Source organism: Elephas maximus, chromosome 23, assembly GCF_024166365.1.
Source record: "Elephas maximus indicus isolate mEleMax1 chromosome 23, mEleMax1 primary haplotype, whole genome shotgun sequence".
Taxonomy (NCBI): domain Eukaryota; kingdom Metazoa; phylum Chordata; class Mammalia; order Proboscidea; family Elephantidae; genus Elephas; species Elephas maximus.
Window position 1 is genome coordinate 30,257,319 of NC_064841.1, and position 22,320 is coordinate 30,279,638.

Below are 22,320 nucleotides of genomic sequence, written 5' to 3' on the forward strand. Positions count from 1 at the left end.
AATTATTCGGGGCAGTGCATAATGACTTGTTCTTGGACAGGTTCCCTATAAATTTCCAATAGAGATGAATGAAATTTTAAAAAATCAATAAATAGATAACACCTCTCAATATAACAGAAGATTGGAGGCCAGTTTTGCAGTGTTATTTTATTGCACAGATTTCGTTTAAAAAACAAAATGCACCATCAGTGTGTGGAGAGTTTGGGGTCTCTGATACTGATATACCATCAGTGTTTACACCCGTAAAGCCAAATTCAACAGTACAACTTATGTTAAACAATATCATCTCAAGATGGCTAGAAGAATGAAAACAGAGAAAGGTGACAAAAAGCTTTAAAAATGTGTTACGTTGAAGCACACGCAAGTGTAAGATTAAAAAACTACATCATACAAACCTGGAGATCAAAAATGTTTTTGTGGAATGGGAGTTAAAGTTATACTCACTTGTACTGTTATTTGTTAAATAATTAAAGTCTTTTTGGTTCATTTCCTTCATACCGATAAATTGAGAATTTCAGGAAATCCATATTATAAAAATGATGAATCTTGGAAAAAAGTATGTACAGATAAATGTAAAATTACAAACTAAAAAATACCCCCACCCCTTTCCCTCCACTTAAAAAAGTGAAAATTTCCCATGGAGAGAAAGTTCCAGGATTCCCCTCCCTCCCCCGCCCCAATGTCCCCAATTCTATCTTTTTCTATCGCTTATAGCTAAATGACCTTGGAGCTGAAGAGGAGGGCAGAAACAGAGAGGCATCTTTATGAGGCTTTCATTGTCATCAGTTTGAAAAGTGTCTTTTATTTCTCTCCACCCCACCCAACTCAGCAATGTCTGAAAGCCATTTAAAATTTAAAGAGAAAGAAACAAAATATGTACTTTTTAAAAATGAAAAACAAAGGAATGCCCAAGAAAAGAGATAATAGCAGGCAAAACCATGAGAAAAATGTGTGGGCATTATCTGAGCTAGAAATTTCTTTTAAGGCAACAAACATGGGAAGGGGTGGGAGGTTAAGACAACAAAATGCCAGGATGCTTTTCCAACCTTTGGCTTGCAGCCTGGCAGGAGTGGGCTTTCACCCCGCTGTGGTGAGCAAACTTAGGGCCACAAGCCCAGGATCTACAGCACCTCCGTGCGCAGCCTGGCAGCACACTTATACGTGGGCACTCTTGGCATGAGTGGGTGAGCTGGAGCCAGAAGAGTAGTAGAAACGGTTTTCACCAAATGACTGGGCATCTCCAGCGCAGCAGAGGATGACACAGCCACCCACGAGGCACAGCAGAGCTCCAATCCAGCCCGCGTACAGGGAGTAGCCAAAGCTCACGATGGTGGTCTCACGGTGGGCACACACAGGGAACCAGATGGTGGCAACCATGGCACAGAGAGCTGGGGAGACATGGAGAGGGCTGTGACTAGCCTGCCCATCACACACCAAGTGCAGCCAGGCAGCTTCCATTCACTCAACAAACACACACCCCTCACTCCCAACCTACTCCAAAACACAGCGCTCTGCTCTCCTGGTCATCTGAACCTAAAGGTTTGCATCAACAGAATAAATTGAGCAAAAACTTGTGTCAAAATTTTGGGTCCTTACTTTTTTTACTTTTTTCAGCAGGTGGCAGAGACAAAAGAACTCCGATGTAGAAAAATCTAGAAATGGATCATTTAAGCCCAAAAAGTATTTATTTTTATTTGTATACCCTGACTTTACCTATCTGTACTTATAATTCTGTCATTACATTTACCTAATTGTATTATAATTATCTCTTTACATGTCTACCTCCCATCCTAAGCTATGAGTTCCTGGAAGGCAGGAGCCATGTCTTACTTTTGTGTGTAAACTCAGTGGTTAGCTCAGGACCAAGCACATAGTATGCGCTCAATGTATACTAGTTGAATGATCAAAGGACCTGAGATATCCAGGGATGAGAAACAAGAGACTGCTCATCTCAATTTTCCACTCTATTTTTTTCAATTTGTTCAATTCATATCACAAAGACCTAAAGAAACTATGGAAATTTTCCTGCTATCCTAGGCGTCAGCAGAGTATCAGCTAAAAGTATGAGTTCTTGTTATGCTGTTCACAATCACAGAATCCCAGCACAGAAATGAACAATCTTGCAGTGAAAGAATTCACCCGTTCAAGGATTTTATGGGGATGATATTTGTTGTCACGGGTCACAATGGTAGAACTTTATGGTTTTGTATTAACCTATCTTTTAGATTTGTTTAGACTTTACAGAATAAGAGAAGAAATGGTCCCTATATCATTTAGTTCTTCCACGTCTTCTAAGCAAAGTAGTATGTAGGACAGGACACAATAAGACATTAAAAAATATTTTTTTAAACCCCTAGACCAGCACTGTCAAACAGGGTAGCCACGAGCTACATGGAGCTATTGAGTATTTAACATGAAGCTAGTGAGACTGAGGAAATGAATTTTGAATTTTAATTAATTTTAAGTTAAATAGCCACCTGTGGCTAATGGCTACTACATTGGATAGCACAGCTCTAGACAAAATAACGCCATTTAGTGTCACCTAATTTTTCACGTCTACAACTACGAGCAGGACAGATTTTTTAAGCAAAGCTTTAACTTGGGTTGGCACATTAAAGTTGGCAGACATTAAAAAAACAAGGGTTGCAATTGTTAGCCATAAAACCTTCTACGAATTCAAAACATGATATTGAAACACCAGTCCGGTGTCTGCCACCTGGGGGTACCTCTGTTGCTTTCAACTCAGCAAGCTTTTTCTGATTTCTACTCATATTCAATGATTTTCTAACTTATACTTTATGCTCACAGAGAAGAAATAACATTTTTCTTTAACACAAGCACTAAAATCTAACAGCTTTGTACATTATTTCTAAACTGAAGGAAAGATTGAAGTCTTACCAGTCTTGAGAGGCTTTTTAACTATCTCATTACATTTGTGTATGCTTGTAACAATGGTTTTTGTTGATAGCAGACTCAGCCCACCCCCACAAGCTGGACACAGACACGCCTATATAGATGTGATTCCTATCCTCAAGGTACCTAAAAAGCATAGATGCCAAGTGGAAGTTAGAGGGAAGAAGGTGAATTATGGGGCCTTGAATTGAATTTGGCTTTCTAACAGTCTAAATTCATTCCATTAATTGTGAACTATTCACAGAATTAAGAAGTTTATGTAGATTATCTAAAACACTAAAATGTGTTCATATGTAAATGAAGTTCCTTTTTCTTAAAAAAAAAAAACCAAACCCATTGCCCTCAATTCTTACTCATAGCAACCCTATAGGACAGAGTAGAACTGCCCCATAGAGTTTCTAAGGAGCACCTGGTGGATTCGAACTGCTGACCTTTGGGTTAGCAGCCGTGGCTCTTAACCACTACATCAGTAGGGTTTCCTTTTTCTTAAAGGGTAAGCACAATCATGCTAGTTTTGTAGTATTTTCATATGTGATGCCTTGGGAAGATGTATTTTCCTTCTGTGAAAAGAATGTTCAAGAAGACCACTGTTTATCTGAACGTCCCCTTTCCAGCCCAGGACTTTCAAAGACCTCAAATACCAGGGAAGGACTTTTTTGTCTCTCCTTCTAGCCACGAATTCCAAGTCAGGCACTCTTGGAGAATTACTTGGCTGTTGTCACAGCCATACTCTCAACAAGGAACAGAGAAGGGACTTTCTCTGACGACGGGGTGGAAATCCTCTTCTGGAGTGTTTCTGCCAGAGAGAACTGCTCTAGATTAACCCAGCAGCACAGTCCACCTTTACATCTCTAGACCCCAAAAGTGGGCCTTCATCCCGCTACGGACAAGAACAGCCACCTAGCTAGGGCTTCTAAACGCCCATGTTTGTTTACAGAAAAAGGTGGGGAAAAAAAAACTAAATTTTGCAGGAAAAAAGGTTTAATTCCCAAACAACTGATTTTGTTCAATCCAACTGATCTTTCCTATAAACAATTAACTGGTTTCAAAACAGCTCATTGTTCAAATCAAGTTTTATATTTTTCACCTGTTTTGTATATACACACAAGAAAGCATTCCCCATATCTCTTTTAAACTTAACCAACCTTCAGATTTGGTTTAGATTTTACAAAATAAGATAAGAAATTGCTTCTACATATCATTTAGTCCTCCTCCTCTTTTTAAGAAAAGTAACAAAACAAGTTCATCTTCACATGGGGAAAGAATCAGGCTCAGTGTTCCAAAAATAATTACCCGACTTGGTTTGGAGTGTTTTAGGGATTTTGTTCAATTTTATTCCAATACAAAAAAAAAACAAAACCCATTGCCATTGAATCAATTCGGACTCATAGTGACCCTATAGGACAGAGTAGAACTGCCCCCATAGAGTTTCCAAGGCGTGCCTGATAGATTTGAACTGCTGCCCTTTTGGTTAGCAGCTGTAGCACTTAACCACAATGCCACCAGGGTTTCCATTCCAACATAATTCATTAGAAAAATCAGGAAAATGTGTAAACATTTATACAATGAACTTCGTAGGATTAGATGAGTGAAGGGGTAGGGAGATGAACAGGTAAACAAATGGATCATAGACAGAAGATAGACGGATGGACAGATGAACGGGCAGATAAGAAGTAGTATCATTTCAACTCTACTTTCCACTCCATGCATGTCAAAATTAACTTCTAAAATCATAAAGCCTTAATGTGATGTTAACACACTTAAAGTTACAAGTTCTTTTATAACCCATGCAAAACAAGGCAAATGACTGCCAGCAAGATCTTTATTTCCTAGTAGATAATTGAACCCTGGGTGGAATTCCTGTGGCTCTCAAAGATGAACCACATCAAAACCACTAAAAAATGACAGACCGCCACACAAGAAGAAGGGAAATGAGAGGCTCCCTGGAAACAGTGACCTTCAGTTGAACTCGGACTGAAGAATGTTCAGAGACTAAAAAAGGAAGAATTTACTCCATTTCAATAATGATTTGAAAGGGAGAAAAGGGATATGTTTCGACCAGTAAAGTTAAAAATGCAAGTCAAATCATACTTAACTAAAAAATATGAAATATTAAAAGAACTGGCAAAGTTTTTTAGCTTTCTTTAAGATATAGGAGAAAGCCTCATAGATTTATTTCTCTGTATTTGTAGACCAAAGGAGAAGGAGGAGTTATAATGGTTCTCTCCATTATTTGGGAAAAATAAATGAAATTATTTTTCTAAAAGGTCACAGTTACCCGTAAGGCGAAGAAAATTGAAAGATAAATGGCAATTTCATTCCTTTTCTTTTTATGTCATCTGAATTCATTTTTAAAATAAGTCTCTAAAAACATCACAGGGGAATTTCAACACTTGGATTTTTCAATCTATTTCTTTTCTTCTATCTCCAGAAGATGAAATAGTTAACTGTATAAGGGGAAAAATCTGTCATTTGTGGTTGAGGAATAAAAGCGAGATGTGGGGGCAGTCTTAGTGGAGACAGAAGAAGAGAAGAGGAGGAAGAGGGGAAGGAGGAAAAGGAAGAGAGGAGAAGAGAAGAAAGCTTCACCCTGTGGCTATAGATTCATCGAGTATTGGTTCCCCCACAAATAGAATTCCTTGCTCTTCATAGAATAAAATAGCTCGCCTCTTTTGAGAGCAAGTTTCAAATAATGTAATATAATGTATTCTTCAGTTGGTAGGCTATAACCTTATGAAAAGTTAATGATAATCCTGATGGAGCCAAACACTGACAAAATTGGATAAGACACTTTTAGAGCAATGAAATATAACTTTAATCTCTTTAGGGATTAGGAGACACATGGTAACATATGGAGCTAAATAAATGTGATCAAGTTAAATAAAATTAATACAGTTGTTTGGCTTTGAGGGTAACTACCTAGAGAGAGAGAGAATCAGAACAAAGAGGCAGAGAAATACAGAAGATGACTAGACCCCTACCTTCCTGCCTTCCTCTAATTAATACCTCTTCTTTCAGGCTTTGTTGCTTTCAATACTAGCAACTGGAAGACTTAACAAGCGTCATTTCTATCTAGCACAAAGCAATACTTTCTTCAAACTAAATTAAAATTACTCTAATGGGTTATACTAATAACACTTAAAAAAATCTTTCCTGATATTATACATGAGATTTGCTTCAAAAAATGTCTGGGCACCGGAGAAAACAGAGAAAAGTATAGATGAGGCAGATTGGCCATGAATTAATTGATTATTGTTGAGAATGTGTTTGGATCATGGGGATTCATTACATTACTCTTTCTACTTTCGTATCTGCTTGAAATTTTCCACAATGAAGCTTTTTAAAATCCTCTTCCATTTAATATTTAACAAACACTGAATACTTCTGCTACAATCACCACTGTTATACAATCTAAGTAGCTATTACCTTTAGCTTTTTTGCAAAGAAGCAGTTAACGCAAGACAACAAGCAATGACATTTCTAACCAGCTATTGGCTGCAGTCATATTTATTGTAGTTCTCTTATAATCTGAAACTAGAAATATTTTCTTTTTTCTCTTTTTCATTTGTAATTCTTTAAAATGTTGACCTAAGAAAGCATAGCTCCCGGAGTAAATGCTCCTTTTACTCAATGACTTGTATGAAAATGTAATATTTACAACAATCATCAAGTCAATGGAATACTGGAGTGCATAATTTTCCTGGCATGCTCTCAACCTTTTTTTTTTCCCCCTTTATTTCTATTTCACACATCATTATCTTTTTTCCTTTAATCTGGTTTCTACGAAGCAAACATAGGAAATACTTCCATTACACCAGAGTGCAAGGTGGTGTTTTCAGGAACAGGTCATTGTCTCTCCTCACTAGTTCAATGGATGGAGATGACCCTGCAGAAATTAGACGTGCCTGGAAGAACATCCAATTGCCCTCTAGGTAGCTATTTTCTCTAACCAACAATAATAGCAACCATTTGCTGAGCACTTACTATGTGCCAGACACCCTGCTAAATAATTTGCATGCATTGTTTTACTATTTCTTACCAACCTAAGAAATAGATATTATTAGTCCTCCCCGCCTTTTTTTTTTTATAGAAGGGCTCAGAAATATTAACTGCCCCAGTTCACACAGCTGGAAAGTGGTAGATCCAACATTCAGTACAATTGGGTCTGATTCCAAAGCTAAGAACAATAAGGTAAAACAATTTAGGACACAAGAACCTTCTGTCTTGGCAAAGACTCTTTAAAAACCACAAACAGATTAGCTCACGAAGCCCCACCCTGTACCCAGATCTGAGCAGTCTGCTGTTGCCGGGGCTGCTCATCTGGCATAAGAAGCCAGAAGCACTAGGCTCCTATTCCTTCCACCACAGCAGGAACCAAATCCTCACACCATTAAACTTCAACTGCTGAGAAGATAAAGAACTCGCTTGTTGTACAACAGACATAACATTTTTTTAAGTTTTCAGAAAAATAATTACAGATTGTCAGGGTCAGGAAGCACCGGTTTTAATTAATAGCACTCATAGTTTCCATACCAGGACTAACGGTGACATTGTTTCCAGTCCCTAGGCCCCCACACCCCTGTGTGGCCCTGTCCCGTTTGCACAGCAACCACACCTCAGCTGAAACACCATCTGTTGACCCTTAGGGCCCAGCACGAGCCGAGCACTGGCTTCTCCTGGGGGAGTGACAGAAGCCAACCCAGAAAGACACAAAGGGAGCCTTCACTCTCTCTTGCTCCTCCCACCCACTGCCAACAGGGGCAAACAGGGCACTTGGGGCTCCGTTGTGAGAGGACCTCGAGGAGACCAGCAGGTGCCATACTTGAGACAATGAGCTTTACATTTCCAGAGCTAGCTCGTTCCAGTCAAAACAACATCCAGCCCAAAGGCAAGTAAATTGGTGACCCGCTGAGAAATAAATCAGGACTGAAGCAAAAAGTGGAGGCAGAGGCAATACTAACAGAAATGCAAGACTGTGAGAGGACAGAGCTGTCCCCACACCCGTCAGAATGGTGAGGGGGCCGGAATGGTGCAGCCTCCCTGGGTGTGATCAGACCCCTCAGTGTTCCTCCTACCCCCTACAAAGTTTCACTACAGACAAGCAAACAGGAACTGAGGGACTCACATCCACTACCCAGCCCCACTTCACTTTCCTCATCTATGATTCTCTCTGCATATACCAACACATTTTAAAAAGATAATGAAAAACTATATTTAATTCAGCTAGGAAGTTTCAAAAAACTAGACGTTGATTTTTTTTTTTTTTTAATAAATCTTCTTGTTCACCTGGACAGTTCAGCTGTTTTTAAGTTTTTTTTTTTTTTAAGCCAGTTTGTCTATATGTGTGTTTGCTCTCGTTCCACTCTTTTCCATGGGTTTTTTTGGGTTTTTTCCTCTAAGTATTCTCATACCTGTGGATACTCTGTGACTCATATGGAGGGCCAAAATTCCTAAAGACGAACACCTCACACATCAGACCCATAATTGGCTTCTAACTCTAACAGTTACTTCTTTGGCTCTGTCATCCATCCTTAGAGCCAAAGAGAGCCTTCTGGGGCTTCTGTGAGAATGTGAGGAAAGTAATAAACAGCAGCAAATGTCTAGAATGAGAAGGATTTCACCTGGATCCTGAAAATTCAGTTTGCTTGTACAGCTTTGATTGGTTTACCAGTTGGAAAGGGAGTCCAGATGCAAACATCTGAACATTAGACAGCACTCTGAGAGGGGCCACCTCTGTGCATTAGATGAAGCATATAATGCTGGTTGTGTGTTCCACGTGGCACTCACAAAGAAATTCTTTGTGGCTGGAATCAAAATTTCCATGCCCAGATTCTTCTCTGGATATCTGAGTGGTGTGTGAATTCCGAATTCTCCATGACTTTGCAAGACCGTGCAAACCTCTATCCTTCTGTAACCTTTGGAAATGCCGTGCCTACTACCCAAGGCCCCTTACCTCACTGGTGGCACTGTGGGTAAGGCCTTGGAGACAACTGAGGAGACTCCAGGTGGGAGTAGACAGTCACTAAGTAACATCCACTCCCACAGAACCCTGACCACTTCCCTCACCTCTCAAGCACATGGACTGATACACCAGTTAGGAGATGCGGAGTCCTTGTCCCAGAAGAACGTTTATGTCTAACCCATACCCGGACCAGTTTCTCCTCAACGATGTGTGTGCTTTGCAACAAGAGCTGCTGTTCTTAATCCTCTATTAGGATTTGGGACACGCTAATTGACTTACCCATTCCCATTGCCGTCAAGTCGACTCCAACTCCTAGTGACCCTATAGGGCAAAGTAGAACTGCCCCATAAGGCTTCCAAGGGGTGACTGGTGGATTCAAACTGCTGACCTTTTGGTTAGCAGCCTGAACTCTTAACCACTGTGCCACCAGGGCTCCAGCTAATGGAATTAGCATTGAAAAAAAAAATGTGAAAAAATGAATCACTGCAGAGAGCAGAGCTGGAAGGACCATAGGTTGTTAAAGTGAGCCCTATACGTGCAGGCATAATAAGCATAAGCCAAAGTGAACAAGTCCATGCCATTTCCCTCTAGTCTATGTCCTGACTACCTTGTGTTCAACCCTCAAGCCTCATCACTAGGGTCCTCTGCTCTAAGAAATCCCTTCAGATGTGCTCACACCACACTCTATCGAGATACACAACTATACTCAGGGAAAGACTGCTTTTTCTTTCCACTATCCCCAATGACTACCGTGGTTTCTGGCACACAGCAGGTGCTCAATGATTGCTTACTGAATGAAGGACTGAATCATCACCTAGTGGTCTACCACTCTCAACTCCTACTTTTCTCTTGCCCTCCTCTTTCTTTATTCCTTCTGTACACTTACTGAGGCTGTCCCTCCCGGCTGCGTACAAGAATCACCTGAGGAGCTTTTTTGAAAAAAAATCTTTTTTAAAAATATCTGCCTGGCCCAATTCCCTGAAATTCTGACTCAGTTGGTCTGGCCTGGGGCCTAGGCATAGGTGTTTTCAAAAAAGGATCCCATTATGCAGCATGGGCAAAGTGCCACTGTGTTAACTCTCTTCTTTCTGGTCCCTCTCTTAGATATTTCCTGCCCTGAAAATCCTCTTTTCCTTTTTGTGCTGTTATTTATTTCCATGTTCAGTGACTCACACAGACATGACCTGTTCCTCTGTGTAAATTGCCCAGGAAACATATCAGCTAGAAAGTGAAAGCCCCAAAGAGCTAAAGGGATACGGCTTGTGGGAGTGTATTTCCCAGAAGATTCACTTGGCTTCCTTTCACATGTCTGTTGAACTTGATAAAGCAGCAAGCACAAGTTTCAAGGTGCATCAGGTTCACTCAGAGTTGGGGTGTGGTATAGAAGGCTGTCTTACCCAGCAGAATGAGCAAGACGCCAGCCAGCTGGGCCCGCCTGTACTTGGCCACGCCAGGCTCGCGGCCCATTCGGATGAAGGGGAGAACCGTCAGTAGCAGGAGAATGGCTGGGAGACCCAGGACGGATGCTGCAATCATCAAGGCTCGGCAAGCCTGCACGTAGCCTGAGAACAAGAGAGCAGACAAGGGTGGGTTAGGCCATGGTCCTCTTGGTTCCTGAACCCTGTCTTACGAGAATTCAGCACCTCTTCCCTTCCACTCTCTAGCTCCAATCCAGGACTTAGAATGTGCTAAATATTGTCTAAGATTACTACAACTTTTTAAGTGTAGTTCAATTTTAAATTGACTCAACAACCAAAAAAAGGGGGTTGAGGGCCAGAGAGACTGAATGTGGATTCCTGGCTTAGACCACCTGGCCAAACTTCCAGGATGAAGAGCCTATTTACATCATTACATCACCTGGAAAAGTTTCAGATTAAAACTCAAATCTTCCAGGAAGCCTACTGTGATGGTTCCAGTCTATTTCTATGCTCTACCTGTGTGACCTTGGGCAAGTTACTGAATGGCTGTGTCTTACTTTCCTCACCTACAGAGTGTCAATTATAATAGCACCTACATCTAATAAAATTCTACTGAATATTAAATTAGTTAATTCATGCAGTGCTTAGAATAGTGCCCTACCACATGCTAAGTACTCAAAATGGGTTAATTATCGTTGTTAGCTGCCGTGGCAGCCCTAAGCACAATGGAACAAACCACTGTGCCAGTTTTATGATCTATTGCAGATTGAACCCTTGTGACCCATAGGGTTTTCACTGACTGATTTTCAGAAGTAGATAATCAGGCCTTTCTTCCTAGTCTGTTTTAGTCTGGAAGCTCTGCTAAAACCTGTTCAGCATGAAAGCCACATGCAAGCCTCCACTGACTGACAGGTAGTGGCTGCGTAGAGGTGCACTGGCTGGAATCAAACCTGGGTCTCCCATGTGGAAGGCAAGAATTCTACCACCAAACCCCCACTGCCCCCCTTAGCTATTACTACTAGTGTGATTACTCTGTGTCAGTGCAGCATTTTCATCTCCAGGTGTACTTGGTGATTTTGGTCCCTAACCATGTGTATGACTAGTTTGTGGCCCTAAACTAGCTTAAGCTAAGATTCAGACTTCCTCTCTTTGATACCCCCCAGAGGCTGCTGTCCTTGTGAATCCTGGCCTGCCACCTATAGAAACTCAGGCTCCATCTCCTGCCGCCCCACAAGGCCCTGCGCATGCTTTCCCAGGGTCCTCCTTGCACTGCACTATGGCTGCTTAGCCAGCATCTCTCCAGGCCCCAGAGGCCTGGGAGGCAGACACCTGCCTCTGTCTTCACAGAGTTAACACAGTCCCCACAACAGAGACTGTAAACAAGCAATTCTAAATGAAGGAATATATAAGTTGAATAATAAAAGAATGAAGCAAAACTACTTTGACATTTATACTGCCATATCAAATGCCAAATATCAACTTTATTAAGAAACAGATTATAATACGTGCAAGGTATACGTAGAATAAATCTGAAAAGATACTTGCAGAATATCACAGCTTTCATGTATTGTGTCACTTTCAAATTTATTGTTTCTCATTAAAACACTCACTCTCAACAACAACAAAAAAATGTTTGCCTCTATTACTCTCCCTTTTTTGCTCAGAGGAAACGAGAGCTAGTGGCCTGGGCGAGGCAGAGTTCATGGCAAAGCCTGGAAAACAGCCCACTTCTGCATCACACAACAGGACCCCTCATTAGACCATCCTGCCTTGTGCACCAAGACCCAACTTCAACACCATCTTTTAATAAGATACATTTCGCCAGAATTCAAATAGACTCCTCAGGGCCCTCCCTCTTCCAAAAACCTTCCATCTTGGCTTCTTCAGAATTAAAGATAATCAAGTACCTACTGACTTGAAGATTCCTAGAGAAGAGCCACAGGAAGCCTGAGGCCTGACCATAGCCCTCTAGCCCAGCAGCTTCTAGAAGAGCAGGGGCAGCACAAAGGAGGCAGTCAACTAGCAACGGTTGCTCGGAAATGCATGGCACAGGCTGTCCATGCGCTATGGTGCCAAGGGCATGTTTGGAAATCAGAAGATAAAGACAGAGATCTGCCCCCATCCCCACCCAAAGTGTGAGGGAGAGGAGAAGCTGGAAGGATTAAAAAAAAAAAAAACAAAACACTGCCGTTGACTCGATTTCGACTCATAGCAACTCTATAGGACAGAGTAGAACTGCCCTGTAGAGCTTCCAAGGAGCGCCTGGTGGATTCGAACTGCCAACCTCTTGGTTAACGGCCGTAGCACTTAACCACTATGCCACCAGGGTTTCCACCGGAAGGATTAGGCCCCTCCTAAAATGTACTCCACTCTGGAGTATATTTTGTGTTCTCTGAAAACAAACCACTTGGTGCTGACTGCTCAGTAAACTTACTTTGGAATGAAAGAAGCAGAGAGTAATTTTATGGGTCCATCAAGGTTCCTACAATACCATTCCTGTACTTTAATAATTATAGCTACCATTTATGGAACATCCAGGGAGTTACAGTTCTTATCTCATTTAATCCCTAAAACAACCCTGTAAGATAGAAGGTTGTTTTGATTCTAATGTTTAAGACAGCTAGGGTTCATAGAAGTTAGGTAACTTGCCCCCAAATCACCCAGATTATGAGAGTCTGACCAAGGTCTATGGGCACCAGCATTAACTAAAGCTGGGTTTGGATCTAGTTCCCCCAACCTCAGTCATTCTGAAAGCTTCAAATGCAGAAAAGGGGAGTGAACACAGGACTGGCATGCCCCGAGCACCTACTGAGCGGTCCAGGAGAGGATGCCAAGAGAACAGGATGCACCCATATCTCCCAGGGGCTTAAAAATGCAGTGGGAGAACTTGACCCAGGAACAATGAACAAAACTCCAGATGAAATGTGCCCTGATGGGGCTAAGGGCCAAGCACTAGGCAGCAAGGAACGGGCATTGATTCCTCCTGGGAACACTAGAAAAAAGGTGCAATAAAAAAAAAAAAAAAAAAGGTGCAATGAAGGGAGGCTTAAAGAGGGAGCAGAGTCTCCAGGCAGCAAAAGTCTCTTCCCGGCAAGGGCACAGGGTGAACAGCACCTTAAGGACACTGGGACATGCTGCTAAATGCGCACGATTCCAAGTCGTGAGGCACAAAGGCTCCCGGGACCGAGGGCAACCGCGCAGGGGCCAGGGTAGATTCGGAGCAGAAAACCTGAGGGGGCGCCCGCTAGCTCGCCCATCACCCAACGGACTCCGGTTTAAAATCTGCAGTGAAACTGTTCCTGAGAATTTCTTCAACAGGTCAGCAAGTGAAGGAGAAGGAACCCCGGACGGCATCGATTCTCCCCTCCCCACCGACCTACTCCGAGACAGAGCTGGAGGTGGCGGGATGGAGCGGGGAGACAGAGGGGCGACTCTTGGCAACGCACTCTCTCTCCCCGTCGCCCACTCGTCCCAATCCAACCCCTGCGGCGGGAGGAGGGGAGGAGGAGGGTCAAGGCAGCCCCCGGGTAGGTGAACACCACAGCCTGGGGTGGAGAGCAGGGGAAAAGGGGTTCGGGGTGAGGGGATGAGACAGGCTCCGGAGCATACCTGAACCAACCTCCGGTTTACAAAACTGGGCATCCTGGAGATTTCCTTGGACGTGAATCGCTTGGCAGCGGTCCCGGCGGGGCTAGGAGGGTCCTAGTCTAGCTTCACCGGCTCTGGAAACTCACCTTCCGTCTGCTCGGATCCCTCAAATGCTTTCATGTCACTCTTTCCTCCTCACCCCTGCGAGTGAAATCTAACTGGCAGCCGCCTGCGGGAGAAGGCCAGGGCCCGGAGACTGAACTCCTTCTAGTCAATCGACGGTATATAAACGGGGTCCCCCCTAAATGGGGTAGGGGCGTTAATTAACTTGTATCGAGGTGCTGCTGCGGAAACCCTGCTGGCGTAGTGGTAATAAGAGCGATGGCTGCTAACCAAAAGGTGTGCAGTTTGAATCCACCAGGCGCTCCTTGGGAACTCTATGGGGCAGTTCTATTCTTTCCTAACAGGGTCCGTATGAGTCGGAATGGACTCGACGGCAGTGGGTTAGTGGGTTTGGAGGTCCTACTATATGTCTGTCTCAGCTCATTACATTCTCAAGGTGATCCTGCCAGTGGCCACTACTATTAGTCCAAATTCCAGATAAGGAAACTGAGGCTGAGAGAAGTTCAGTTCAGGGTTGCCTAATTCCTCTACAACAATTTGGGACTGGTGGTATCAAAAATGTGCCCAGATGTCTTGGAGCGGGTTTTCACGTTTCTGTGAAAGCCGTCCAATGACCCCCACCCCCACCCCGGGTCCACCCAGAGGATGAAGGTTTGGGGGCAGCAGCTTGCCAGCACGGACGGCGCGGCCCGGCCGGGGTCCTTACCCGGCAGGATGAGGATGTCCACCAGGGGCTTGCAGTGGTACAGCCCGGTGGCCATGACACAGTCAGCCCACAGCCCCTTGGAGCCCAGTTCGTCCAGCTTGCGGCAGGTGGGGATGGTGTAGCCGCAGGTCACCACCCAGTCATTGGTGGACGTAGTCACGATGATGCCGATCCAGCCCACGAAGCCCGTGACGAAGCCGACCACCTGCAGGCACGTGGCCACCATGGTGGCCGTCTTGGCGCCTCGTCCCTCACTGGCTGTGCCTGGGCCGCCGGCCGGACGGCGCCTGCCTGGACCTACTCCCGCACACGCGAGCCGCTAGCCGGCGACGGCCCGGGGCGCGGACGTTCCAGGCGGCAGTGGGGCCCGGCGGCTGCGAGCGTAGCTCCCTCTGCGCTGCGGGCGATCCGCCGGGACAGCGGCGAAGCTGGGCTGCGCGCCCCCGCCCCCTCTTTAAACGCGGGAGCCCCGGCGGCGAACGCCAATCAGCGGCGGCCCCGGGCCGAGTGGGCCAATCGCCGGGCGGGGGCCTGGGGTGGGTGGAAGGGGAGCGCGGTACCCAAGCCCGGAACTCAGAGCGCGGGGCCGGGCTTGGCCGAGCGCAGCTAATGCGGAGAAGTCAGGTCTTTCAGCCTACACCCAAGGAGTGAGGAGCGCAAGGAGGGCGCACATCAGAAATGAATTCTGTTTTGCTGCAAAATATTTCTTTTCTTGCTGACCCTTTCTAGCCTCTGTCACGGTTCCGTTCCTGCTCAATTTCTCTCTGCGCTCCTCTTTTTTCCCGACTGAAACCAGGGACCTTGGTTCCTCCAAGTGTGCAGGGTACAGCTCCCCTCACGCTCATCAGAGGATGCTAGAAAGATGCCTCTGAGCCCTAGTGCCAGACAGGTTTGGAGTTACGTGTGTGTGTGTGTCTTAAACTGAGAGAATTGTCTAGAAGGAAGGCCCAGGAATATAACCCAAGAGCTGAGAATTGCCCTGAAGGAACAGACAACAAACATTCCATTGCCTAGTTGCTGGTAGGAAAAAAAAAAAAAAAGATACTTTCCCCTGGTCGAAAATTATCAGAGGCAACCATTTTTTTAACCATGACAACAAAAGGAACTCACATTTATGTACTGGGAGGTTCAAGCAGTTAACAAGTTGGTTGCTAACCGAAAGGTTGGTGGTTCCAGTCCACACAGAGCTGCATGGGAAGAAAGCCTGGCCATCTACCTCTGAAAAATCAACCATTGAAAACCCTCTGGAGCACACTTCTACTCTGACATACATGGGGTCTGGTTTATTGTGTACATACACTTTACATGTGACATCTCATTTAATTCTCGTCACATCCTTTAAGGTAAAAACAATTGCTACCTACAAATGATATGCAGGAAGCAAGAGTGTGAAAAAGGGTTAGTTGCCCAAGTTCACAAAGCTAAGAGGGGGTACACTTCTCTGGCCCATCTCACCCCCTCACTAAACAATGCTGGGAACCTGCCCTGTAAAACACTGTAAAGAAGTTAATGTCTGTTCCCCACTGAGAACAATGCCCAGCTCAGAGTGAGAGTTCTGCAAGTGCAAACTATCACCATCATTAAGTCACCTCCCCTCACATGTATTTAAATAAACCACATTTTTCTTAGCTGCCATCCAGTCAACAATGTCTCATGATGACCTTACGTACAACAGGACAAAACATTGCCCAGTCCTGCACCATCACCATCACCAGCATGTTCGAGTACATTACTGTGGCTATTGTGCCAATCCATCTCTCCAAGGGCCTCTCATACCCTCACGGACCCCTCTATTTCACCAAACATGATGTCCTCCTCTAGCGACTGATCTCTCCTAGTGATGTGTCCAAAGCAAGGAATGGGACAGTATTCTGATGTGATCCATAAAGTCTTCATTGGCTAATTTTCCCAAGTAAATCACCAGGCCTTTCTTCCTAGTCTGTCTTAGGCTAGAAAAGGATCTGCTGAAACCTGTCCACCAGGTGACCCTCTTGTATGTGAAATACCGGTGGCATAGCTTCCAGCATCACGGCAACACACAAACTATCACAATATGACAAACTGACAGACAGGTGGTGGAAACTGCATTATCTACATGGTTTTTATCATGTAAGAAGTCTGCCTTGGGCTGTATTTATATTGAACAGTTTTAACTCTCTTTGGAATGTTTGAGTTATTATACCTGTCTATCCATTCATTTTGAAGGATCCCTGGTGATGCAGTGGTTAAGCGCTTGGCTGCTAACAAGAAGATGGGCAGTTCACACCCATAGCCACTCTGTGGGACAAAGATGTGGCACTCTGCCTCCGTAAAGATTACAGCCTTAGAAACCCCAGGGAACAGTTCTACTCTGTCCTGTAGGGTTGCTAAGAGTTGGAATCGACTCGGTGACAATGAATTTGGATTTTTTGGGATCTTATTCTTTTGAACCACTGTCTACTCAACAATCATGAGATTTAAAAGTGTGAAGGATTCAACAAACAGAAACATTCTACTCAGCATTCTAAAATCTAAGCTTTGGACCATAAATCATAGGTACCGAGCTTTCCCATGAACCATCTGTAATGCTGGGTGTTTGGGCACATCACCATATCTAGGCAAGACCGACCTTGAGGAGATAATTACATATCAATGGAGACCCCAAAGAAGCCAAGTGCACAGACAGAAAGTGTTCTGTAATAGATGACAGGGTGTCAAGTACAAGGGCCACAATAACCACCCCGGAGAGCACAGTGGTTAAGAGCTCAGGCCAGGTTGCCTGGGTTCAAATCCTGGCTTCACCACTTACTAGTTTTGGGACCGGGGGTAAGTTACTTCACCTTTCAGGGCCTCAACTTTCTCATTTTTTAAATGAGAATGAGATTAATGCCTACCTCACAGTTTCTTGGCGATTATGTAAGTTCATATACAACAGAGCTTAAAGCAAAGTCTGGCACAAAGTTAGTGCTCAATACACCATGAGCTCCTGTTATTATAATACAGTGATTCAGAACTCTTGCTTTTGCACCCTTTTGTGTTCTCCCTGAATTCATGCAAGTTTGATTTGTGGGAAGTGTTATAGAAGTATCTTCCTTCTTTTTAGAGTAAGCCATTGTGTTTGGGGGCATTTCATCATCTATTAACCGGAATATTTTCAAATATTTCCTTGTAACACAAAAAATAGCTTTTGTTCAAAGTACAATATAAAATCTAAAACCCAAGCAACATTAATTTACTGCAAAAAAAAAAAAAAAAAACCCCTGCTTTGACTCCATTAGCATTTGACGTTCTAACCAGGAAAATTCAAACAATCAGAATGAACAATGCCCAGATCAGCCACAGGTCAAGCACACAGAGGTGTTTGCAAAGCCAGGCACTAAGTGGTAGAAAGAGCTGTCTAGTGGTTAAGATCGCAGTCTTGGAGTGGGACTCCTTCACTTGGGCTGTCCCTTAACCTATGTGACTTTCAGGTTCTTCACCTACAAAGTGAGAATAATAGTAGCAAGTGTTCCAGAGGGTTGTTGTGGGGATTAAGAGAGATAACACGCAAAGCGCTTGGCACAGTACTTGGCAACGATGGGCACTCATTAATGTTCACCACTGCTAATAGGAGCCCTGGTGGCATGATGGTTAAGTGCTCGACTGCTAACTGAAAAGTTGGCAGATCAAACCCACCCAGTGGCTCTATGGGAGAAAGACCTGGCTCCCATAAAGATTACAGCCAAGAAAACCCTATGGGGACAAAACATCCAGAATGGGATTCATAAGAATGTTGACATATTGTAAAAAATGTAACCAATGTCACTGAACAATTTGTGTAGTAATTGTTAAATAAGAATCTAATTTCCTGTGTAAACTTTCACTAAAAACATGATAAAATACTATTAAAAACAAAACCAAAGAAACCCTATGAGGCAGTTCTATTCTGTCACATGGACTCTCTGTGAGTCAAAAATTGACTGATGGCACATAACACCAACAACACTGCTAGTATGATTTATAGGCAAAGCCGATCAATCAGAAACGTGAGTTGCCTTTGATAGAGACTAAAATTAAAATAATTAGGTTAGCCTACCTTGTGATTAGGATCTGACCTTAAAAGTAGCATAACTTAATAAAGTGACATTCTGGGTCTATCCCTGTCCCAAAACCCATTGCCATCGGTCGATTCCAACTTACAGTGACCCTGTAGGACACAGTAGACCGACCCCACAGGGTTTCCAAGGAGTGGCTGGTGGATTTGAACTGGCAACCTTTTGATTAGCAGCTGAGTTGTTAACCATTGTGCCACCAGGGCCCCATCCCAGTCCCAGGCACCCTTTTAGTTGAGACAGTTAGTCTTTCAGGGCCTGGCCACCCCAGATAAATGTTAATGGTGGGTCCCCAGACCTTCTGGATAAAGGCCTTGCCAGGTGATTTTGTCTTGGAAAACTCTGCCATTTCTTTACATTTCTACAGCATAGAACAGAACTAGTAAGATAGCTGAGACCTGACTCCAGGTCTTCCAGTGCTAAGTCCAATATTCTTTATATTATGAAAAATGTCACAGGCTTTGCTATGGCTTGAGCATAAGTTCCCTGCTCTTACCCTATTTGAAGTTGTTTGAAGGGAAGAGTAGAGAGCCAGTCAATGCCCTAAAACCCAGACGTGTAACTGAACAAAGGAAATGGCCTGGTTAATTGCTCTTCTACCATTTACACCTAAAAATAATCAAACTAACGTGTGATGCAATTGGAGTGATGCTGTCGCACTGGCAAATATGTTTGCAGGCAAGCATCAAAAGCCTACATTGAGAGCAAAGCTTGGACCAAAGGAGTGGGCTCTCAGCGACCACTAGTGGTTGTCTTTTATCATTGCAAGCCTGGCCAAAAGACCATTTTTTCCTGCAGGAGGCTGGCTTGTAAAGAAACGTGATGAACCACAGCTTCCTTCATTTCAAATGTGTGATCTTAGTTCCGACTGGTGTTTACATTTCTCTGTGAAAACTTTCTTCGTATATTAAAAAATATGAATCCCTTTAGGAATGCAAATCTATGAAAAATACTACTTAGGCAAGATTATTCATTTTAAAATAAAGTACTTTCTAAAGAATAAATTCCTCTGACGGATTTTAAACATTTGATAATACAAAAATCCCACATAGACACAAATTTGTAGTACAAATTCATAGTGCAAACAATTATATCAAACCTCGGCTTAAAAAGCCGAAATATCCTGTGAGATCAGGGAGTTTGTCTCTTTTCTTCATCACTGAAACCTCAGAGGATGGCACAGGGCCTGGCACACATGAAGGCACTCCATAAATACCTGTTGAATGGAGCTGAATTGAAGGGTTAAAAGAGAGAGAGAGAGAGACTAAATTTACAAGCCTTCAAGGCTTGCTAGGACAGGAATCTGAAGACACAGTGCAGAGAAATCCAGAGGCGGGGGTTAAAAATGGCCTAGGCAGCGGGCAGGAGTCAATGAGTGGTACAAGCGTTTAACACACTCGGCTGCCAACCAAAACGCCGGCAGTTCGAGTCCACCCAGAGGTGCCCTGGAGGAAAGGCCCGGCGATCTACGTCTGAGAAATCAGTCATCAAAAACCCTGTGGAGAACAGCTCTACTCCCACACACGTGGGGTTGCCATGAGTCACATCAACTTGACAGAAACTGGTTAGGGAAAGAATGTAACCTGTTTGGTCTCACATACGCACCTGGCCATCCCTGGTAAAGTGAAGCCTTCTTGATAGACAAGGTCTCGAGCAGAAAAGTTTCTGACTACCTAGAGATGCTGGCCTCAGTCAGCGTTTCTCCATCAAGAAAAGAGCAGCACCTTCACACATTACTTCCACTTAGAACTTCAATACATCTACCAGAAAAGAAATGCCCTTTCAGGGTCCCATTTCCTGGCCTTCGTGGCGCACTTATAGTATCAGTCCTTCTGAAGCCATTTTGTCCTGAGTTTTTCCTCCTCCAGCTTGCAGATAAAACCATGAAAAGCTTGTGCCTGGAGCTCTAGGTTCAAGTCCTCTCCCGAGTGTTTTCTCTCTTCTATCCTCAAACAGCCAATCTATTCACTCTTCAACCAGAAATTTCAGAACACATGGGATGATGTCATGTCTAACTACCCCTATGAGGTCGTACTTTCTGGGGAGCAGTAAAAGTTCTTATTTTTAGCCGAAACTGGAGGTCACATTTTCTAAAACTATAATAGTGATAAACTATTTAAAGGAAAAATAAGAACCTAACTAGAAAGTCACTCCATTAAATTCTCTAGCTTAGAAATTAAGAGCAGGTGTTTCCGTTTAGCTACCTGGGACACCAAAATGCAGAACAGTTGTCTAACTTTAAGTCTTTTACTTAAGAGAAATGGATTATAAAATGATCGAAACTATCAGAAGTCCTTTTGTTATTCATTCAAAACATAACATGAAATCATAAATTATGTTATTGATACTACACTGTTCCTTATTTTCGAATGGCTAGAAGAGAAGCCTGGGTCTTAATCATGCCAAATAGATTTTGTCTGTCCATTTGTTTCTTATAGAAATAAAGATTTGACTTTATGAAATTATCCTGAATGGCGATATATTTTTGCACCAAGATCCAAGGGAGGACTTAGAGGAGGGTGGTTAAGGGCCAAAAACTACTGCCACCAAGGCAATTCCAATTCATAGCGATCCTGTAGGACAGAGTAGAACTGCCCCACAGCGTTTCTGAGGCTGTAAATCTTTATGAAAGCAGACTCCCACACCTTTCTCCCGTGGAGCAACTAGTGTGTTCTAACCACTGATGTTTCCATTAGGAGCCAAACACTTTAACCACTGTGCCACCAGGGATCTTTGGCTAAGTGAACTGGGTTGGAAATCCTGGCTCCATCCCTTACTAGCAGTGCGATCTTGGACAAGTCTTCTAGCCTTTTTTGTTACACAACTCTGTTTAATAATTAATGTTTAATTTCCTACCAGTAAAATAATATTAATCATTTATAACTGTTTATAAATAAACCGTAACTGCTTCATAGGCTTGTTGTGAAAATTAAATGTTATTACTTGTAAAAGGAGCCCTGGTGGTGCAGTTGTTAAGAGCTACGGCTGCTAACCAAAAGGTTGGCGGTTCTAATCCACCAGCCGCTCCTTGGCAACTCTGTGGGGGAAATAAAATGCTTGGAGCAGCACCTGACAAATAGAAAGTATGCAATAAATAGCTTTTATCCAAAAGTAGTTAGTCAGTTGATTGTAAAACTGAAGTACCTGTTTGAAACTGTCTTAGCTTCCTAGTGTTGCCATCACAGAAATACCACAAATGGGTGGCTTTAAAGAACAGAAATTTGTTTTCTCACAGTTCAGGAGGCTTGCAGGCTGATTTAGGACACCAGCTCTAGGGGCAGGCCCTCTCTCTGGCAGCGCTGGGAAGATCCTTGTTTCCCAGCAATTCTTATTCCTTGTCAGTCTTCACGTGGCATCTACCTTCCCCCTCCCCCCGTCTGTGCTTGCTTGTCTCTGTGTCTGAGCTGTTCCTTTTAACTCAGAAATAACTAGGTTTAGGACAGACCGCCTTCCCCCATATGGCCTCATTAACACAACAAAGAAAGCCCTGTTCCCGAATGGGATTACATCCACAGGTACAGGGGTCAGGAGTCCAACACA

At 43.5% G+C, this 22,320-nt stretch overlaps 1 protein-coding gene across 2 annotated transcripts; it reads right to left on the reverse strand.

Annotated features, from left to right (window-relative positions):
- Positions 1–676: 676 nt before the first annotated feature.
- On the reverse strand, positions 677–15,125 carry CLDN11 (claudin 11). Of its 2 annotated transcripts, XM_049867734.1 has the most exons (4): positions 14,711–14,800; positions 13,903–14,110; positions 10,273–10,437; positions 677–1,388 (listed from the first exon to the last, which is right to left on the reverse strand). In XM_049867734.1, the coding sequence occupies exons 3-4, from the start codon at positions 10,409–10,411 to the stop codon at positions 1,156–1,158; spliced, it is 372 nt and encodes a 123-aa protein (XP_049723691.1). In that variant the 5' UTR covers positions 10,412–10,437; positions 13,903–14,110; positions 14,711–14,800; the 3' UTR covers positions 677–1,155. The 2 variants fall into 2 exon arrangements, with proteins under 2 accessions (XP_049723691.1, XP_049723690.1); XM_049867733.1 differs by lacking the exon at positions 13,903–14,110 and having other exon boundaries at positions 14,711–15,125.
- Positions 15,126–22,320: the final 7,195 nt, after the last annotated feature.